This window comes from Penaeus vannamei, chromosome 41 (genome assembly GCF_042767895.1).
Source record: "Penaeus vannamei isolate JL-2024 chromosome 41, ASM4276789v1, whole genome shotgun sequence".
Classification (NCBI taxonomy): Eukaryota; Metazoa; Arthropoda; class Malacostraca; order Decapoda; family Penaeidae; genus Penaeus; species Penaeus vannamei.
In genome coordinates, this window is record NC_091589.1 from 7,769,558 (window position 1) to 7,776,312 (window position 6,755).

Genomic DNA, 6,755 nt, shown 5'->3' on the forward strand with positions numbered 1-6,755 from the left:
TTACTCGTCGCCATGTCGAGTGTTTTCCTTAAATTGTGGTGCTTGTCTGTCTTTCATTAAAAGAAAAAAAAATGTCATCCATTCAAGTAATTTGCCTTTCATTCCATCAATGTTCTAATTTCCATAATGGTCTTCTATGAGACACCTTATCAAAAGCCTTTTTCAAGTCTAAGTACACACAATCCATCCAGCCGTTTCTTTTTTTTGTAATATTTCAGATTTCCTACACTTGACCTTCCTTCCCTAAGCCCAAATTGTTTATTTGATATTCGTATTTTTCAAGTACTTCAACTCATTGTTTCCTAATTGCACTTTCTAACTGTAACAGCTGACAAAATACAATAATTAAGAGAAACTGGTCTATAATTTTGAGGGTTTTGTTGTCGCCGCTCTTATGTAAGGGTGCAATGCTGCTGAGTTTCCGACTTTTTGGTAGTTTTCCTGATCTCACTGACTTTTGCATAGTTCTTCGGCTCATCCCTAAGAACCTAGTTGGAAATCTCATCTGATCCCTTTGCTTTGGTCTTGTCTAATCCTTTGGCAGATCTTGTATTTCATTCTTTGTCAGGGTAATATTTTTGATGTTTTTTACGTCTGTACGGTTATTTGCCATTTCCAAGTATGGGTCCTAAAAAATGACTGAAATTTCTCATTAAGGATTTTACACATTTTCTCCTCCTTAGTATAAACAATATTATTATCTTTGATGGCGCTTATACCTCTACTTGTAGTTTTATGTATGTACTTAAGGATAAGCTTTGGCTGACTTGCACATTTATTGATTATATCCCTGTACGTGCGCGCGCGCGCGCGCGTGTGTGTGTGCGTGTGTGTGTGTGTGTTCATAATACACACCCAGTGGTTCAACATTTTAAACTCATCCTATAACTACTGACTCATACAAAATACCTCAAGATTTATTGACCTCCAACAAAGCAATAATTGATTGAATTTTCCCCATTGAAAATGTTTTACAATGCAAAATATTTTAAGCCCGTTAACTTCTCTGTTGACATTAGATGATAGGAGACTGGACACCGGGGCAGTGAAGGTGAAAAAAATTATTGTTTTGCCTCTTACGTGAAAGTAAGCTATTTATTTTCTTGATTATCCATTAAGAGAGATAGTGACATGATACTAGTATTGAGAAGGCTCAACTTCAGGTAAAAACAGGCCTTTTTTATGCTGAAAACAAGCCAAAACGAGAACTATTTTAAAATTCCCGCAGTCTCGCTACCAATTTGTATCAATAAAAACTCTTGTGTCTATTTTAGTGTTACTGTTGCATAGATTGAAGGGAAGAAAGAAGCAAGCCGATAACAGATTAAATAGATTAGGTAATTACTGCAACATGTAATTAGATACTGTCACCTCACAAGTAATAAGCTAGGGTAGACATTACCAACCAAATTTATATATTATTTGGTGTGTTAAAACTTGTCAAACCAAGAAAGACAGTAATTTATTGCGTGAATGGGAGCTATCTATATGTTGACTAGAATTTTTTTTAATATGAATGGTTAGAGAATTTGTTGCAACAAGACAAACATCTTACACAAGGTAATAATTAGTCAGATAATTTAGATACTATTTCCATCTCTGTCAGTCACAGATTGCAGACAGCTTATATGTTATATAAGTTGCATATCAAAAGTAGACAATATCAAGTGTCATTGGCACTTTGGCCAAGGCTATCAAACTTCTTTGATGTATATTCTGGTAAGAAAAATAGTAGAATAGTTCCATATACAAGGACTCTATAAATATGAAGAGAAAATCTCACAAGTGACATAGGTCTAGGGATTATAGACTCACTTTGAAGTATTTTGGCATATATGGTATAACTTGAGTGAGATGACATGAGTTTCTAAGTGCAGGTTGAAACATTAGAGCATATGATTGGTTGTTATTTATACGTGACAGAACTGTTGAATTTTCAACATGTGATAGAAATGTCATTGATTAAATGTAGTCTTACAGTTTCATAAAATCTACCAGTCTGTCAGTTCCTATTCATCCTAAGTGGTCAATGATTATATGTAAATAAAATAATGAGTTCTGTCATTAATTTATAGCTCCAACACGGGACTACTTTTAGATATGATTGAAGCAGGAGCTATGTGTTTTAGTAATAAGATAAGAACAGGACATAAAGTAGAACTATTTAATATTACTCATACTGTCCAAATTACTTCAAAATCCCGAAATTATTGAACCTAAACCAAGTTGACCAAGAAACCATTGTCTTTCTGCAAGCACAGCAAAGCCTCAATTTATGAAACCTCCAGATTTGCTCTACTGGTTACCAAACTGAGATTATTAATTTCTTTAGAGTATAAAAGTAGATGATGACATTTTCACACACTCTCTCTCACTCACATTCCCTCACTCACTCACATTCCCTCACTGACTCACATTCCCTCACTCACTCACATTCCCTCACTCACTCACATTCCCTCACTCACTCACATTCCCTCACTCACTCACATTCCCTCATTCACTCACATTTCCTCACTCACATTCACTCACTCACATTCACTCACTCACATTCACTCACACACATTCACTCACATTCACTCACTCACATTCACTCACTCACATTCACTCACTCACATTCACTCACACATTCACTTACTCACATTCACTCACTCACGTTCACTCACTCACATTCACTCACTCACATTCACTCACTCACATTCACTCACTCACATTCACTCACTCATATTCACTCACTCACGTTCACTCACTCACATTCACTCACTCACATTCACTCACTCACATTCACTCACTCATATTCACTCACTCATATTCACTCACTCATATTCACTCACTCATATTCACTCACTCACACACACACACACACACACACACACACACACACACACACACACACACACACACACACACACACACACACACACACACACACACACACACACACACACACACACATACACACATACACACATACACACACACATACACATTAAATAACAAACTGAAAGCTATTATTAATTGCACAACTTCTTTTTCTTTTCTGGGTACAGCAAGATCCTAAGATCCAGTTCTCACAGGAGAAGGAGAAGAGCTTGCAAGTATATTTCTTGTTTTTATTAAGGAGTTTTTGTGTGTTTATGTGAGGAAAAGAAGTATCAATGATAGCAGATAGCTTTTGGAGCTTTCGCTAAAGTTTTTAAGTGTGTTGCGTTTATTAAGTGAAGGGTTGCATTTCAAAATTGGGCTGCCAGGATATTTGACTGGCAAATAGGCAAAATATTTCTTTCCCCTTTGTTCTAAAATTCAAGATTCTTTGAATTTCTTGAAACCCATTTAATTATGGTTTTGTTAGGATATTGGTTGCCTCAGTTGGCTGACAGAATTTTGAGTTATTATGCAAAACCAAACAAAGAAGCATTGACGTAGAGCCCACTATGCAATCACTTGATACTGTGCCAAGCGGATGAAAGTCCCGGTTAAATGATCTCTCAAAATTCTGTGAAATTTAGATAAAAAAAGAAACGGCTAGAAACAGTTTTTAGTTGGTGTTCAATTTGCAGCATTTTTGAGATTGTAGAGGCTGCTAACTTTCCTTTTTTTATTAACACTGGTATGCTATTTCAGAACTTGAGGGGCCTGTTATGATCTTACTTTTCTAAACAGAAGTAATCCTAATTAAAGATGTACATATAATAGATTATCAATGGTATGATTAGCAATAATTAGTGTATCTGTTTCTCAGGTATAATTTAAAAGCCTCAACTATCTGAACCCTTCTTACCGTTGTCAAAATGTATCCACATGTCAAACTATGACCTGAAATTCAGTTTAAACAAGAAAACTTTACTGAATAATTGCAGAATCTACACTATATAAGTGTGAATCTAATTAAATTGCTCTGAGGACAGTAGTTAACAAATGACAATTTGTTTAAGATGGTCTTATAGGGCTTTACCCATTTTTTCTCATTTCAATTTTTCATTTGCTTATGGTTTCCATATGTGCTGAACTATATATATAGTGATTGAGCAATCCAAAATCCTATAAGAATGAAAGAAATTGTTCATGTTTCTTTCTTACTTATATAAGAAGCTCTTTCCCATATATTATGAAATATCCTTTAGTGCATGTATAAGGAGTCAACTGGACTGGAAACAGACTAGTAAAAGTATATGATCCATAGTTGGTAGCTCCATGAAGATTGCATTTAATCTTTCTTCCAAAATAATCTGAAATATACCATTTTTAGGGGGAAGAGATGTTAAAGAAGACTTGTTCTCCCATTTTGATCACATTTCAACATTTGGACATCTTCAAAGTTGTTAAAAGCTTAAGCCAAAAATGTATAAAATGGCCAAAAATATATAAACTAAAAATGCTAATAAGTCACTTTCTTATAGAAAATATTAAATGTGCAATATGCTTCTGAACTTCAAAAATCTCTACAGTATAATCCGTGAATGCCATGCACGATGACTCCGCTGCGCTCACAATACGATACTCGTACTTTAATGTCATTCCAATTAGATAACAGCCTTAAGATTGACTTGTGTTAGGTCAGAAAGCAGTAAACTTTTTGCAGTGTGTAATGTTATTGTTGCACTTCTAATACAACATTCATGCTGTACCTTCATTCTAATTAGGTAACAGATTGAAAGTACACCCAATCAAGGACAAACATAGATATAGCATTCCTTGAGTTTATTGGTTTATTTAGATATTGGTTTACTGAAAATGTAACTTTATAGTGTAAAGCACCTGTTGGTTTACGTTCTCTTCCTTCCCATCAGTGCTGAGATTAACGGCTCGTTCTAGTGCGACATCTCTCTCTGTCTTGCGTCCAAGGACAGGAACACGGGGCCTTGCCCTGAGCATCCTCAGCCTTCAGATTTTAGCTAGCAAGTGTCAGCAGCAGTATCCTCTTTTAAATGGTCAGTAAGGAGACTATAGGAGTTATATCAATAGCACTTATATGAGTATATATTTATAGTACTTTGAGAAGAACTTTTTAAAATGTTTTTACGCAAGTACAGTGTGTCTTTGTGTGGGGAAAAGATATGTACATCTTTATTGTTTTTGTTTTTTTAGAAGGCTAATAAATAATTTATGATCAAAACAGGTAAAGAGAAGTGCTTGAAGAACGACATTCTAAAAACAACCATCAGAAACATGTCGTCTGTACGTCATTTGAACCAAGAAGAAGCCATTAATGTGGATCTGGAGTTGTTCAATGAGTATCAGTTCAGTGTGGATCAGCTGATGGAACTGGCGGGTCTCAGCTGCGCTCATGCAATTGCAGAGGTAAGTGTTTAGTGGAGAATAGAGTGTTTTCCTGTTTAGTAGGTATTTGATTTGAAAAAAAAAAAAAATCATGAGATCCTTATTGCAGAAAGAAATATGGAATAAGAAGCCTAGATCATCTCACAACTTTGTCAAATAGATGAGTTTAGGCTATGTTCATATTTAGAATAAGTGGAATTGTCTTTAGTTGTGATGATGACTAATGGTTATGCCTATATATATTCCCAATATATTCCCAACACTCTTTGTGTCTGCAAGGATGTAGAAAGTAGGATAGATGTAAAATTCTTTTGCAAAAGCTAAGGATCATATACTGGTAACTAACATTTTGACAATGTCTGCTGCATCGAATATTCTCTCTCTTTAGTTTTCTAATTTTAGTTGGTTCCCCAAATTCCTCATCCTTAATATTTTGCGTGTGTTATCACTCACAGAAATATAAACCAGACCCTGATAAAGGAGTGCTGGTGTGTGCAGGACCTGGGAATAATGGAGGTGATGGGCTTGTATGTGCACGGCATCTGAGACTGTTGGGCTTCACTCCCGAAATCCTGTACCCGAAGCCTACCGACAAACCACTGTTTAACAACCTTGTCAAGCAGTGTGAGATGTATGACATAGCCTTCATAAAGGAAATGCCAAATATGGAAAGTTTAAATAGGTGTGTGTTTTGGGTCTTGCTTAAAAAAGTTATTTTTGGTTGACAAAGTTAGCTCAAGGCATTACCAGATATCTCATTTCATACTGATGTGATATTTGTCTTGAAAGCAAAGCATAGTTTACTCTTTTTCCTCTGGGTACATGTGCTATCGACTGTAGTTTCTCTTGTGAATTATGTTTGCACACAGATGGCTCCACAAGTGCTAAGCCACAAAAGAGCTAATTAGTAGGCTTACATGACCTCACCTCATTTCTGTATTCCTTAAGTGCTTGGGAAAAATGTTATTTTCTAATGCTATTAATATTGATGTCGTTATTAACATTGCTGACATTATGATCATTAAAGTATTATTAGCAGTACTAATAGTAATAAATAAAGTGAATCTTTCCAAAGATCAATGAAATGGATGAACAGGTGAGATAGAAAGAACTAGTATTTAACTCTTTGGTGATTAAGCACCTGTAAAGCCATCTAGGTGTAAAGACCATTAATCCCCCACCCCCCTAAAAAAGAAGAGAAAAAGAAATAAAGAAAGAAAGATAGAAGAAAGCAAGAAGTGGACATGACATGTATTTTTGCCATCTTAGTATATGTAGCTTAATATATACAGGTCTTCATAGAATAGAATGATTATTGATCATTCATTCAACCTATAAAATGTAAAATTCCCATTTTTTTATTTTTTATCTTCTTCTTCTTCTTCTTATTATTATTATTATTATTATTATTATTATTATTATTATTATTATTATTATTATTATTATTATTATTATTATTATTATTATTATTATTATTA

General features: G+C 34.7%; 1 protein-coding gene across 5 annotated transcripts in view; it reads left to right on the top strand.

Moving 5' to 3' along the window:
- Positions 1–982: 982 nt before the first annotated feature.
- The window catches only part of Naxe (NAD(P)HX epimerase), an 11,973-nt gene continuing 6,200 nt past the window's right edge, over positions 983–6,755 (top strand). The window contains exons 1-5 of one of the 5 annotated variants that reach the window (XM_027365208.2): positions 983–1,051; positions 3,048–3,095; positions 4,788–4,928; positions 5,117–5,298; positions 5,733–5,959. In XM_027365208.2, the coding sequence (XP_027221009.2) occupies position 3,095; positions 4,788–4,928; positions 5,117–5,298; positions 5,733–5,959 (551 nt within the window). In that variant the 5' untranslated portion in view covers positions 983–1,051; positions 3,048–3,094. Of the gene's footprint in view, positions 1,087–1,264; positions 1,338–1,501; positions 1,561–3,047; positions 3,096–4,787; positions 4,929–5,116; positions 5,299–5,732; positions 5,960–6,755 lie in introns of those variants that run through there. The other 4 variants (XM_070118216.1, XM_027365209.2, XM_070118215.1 and 1 more) reach the window with 4 other exon arrangements.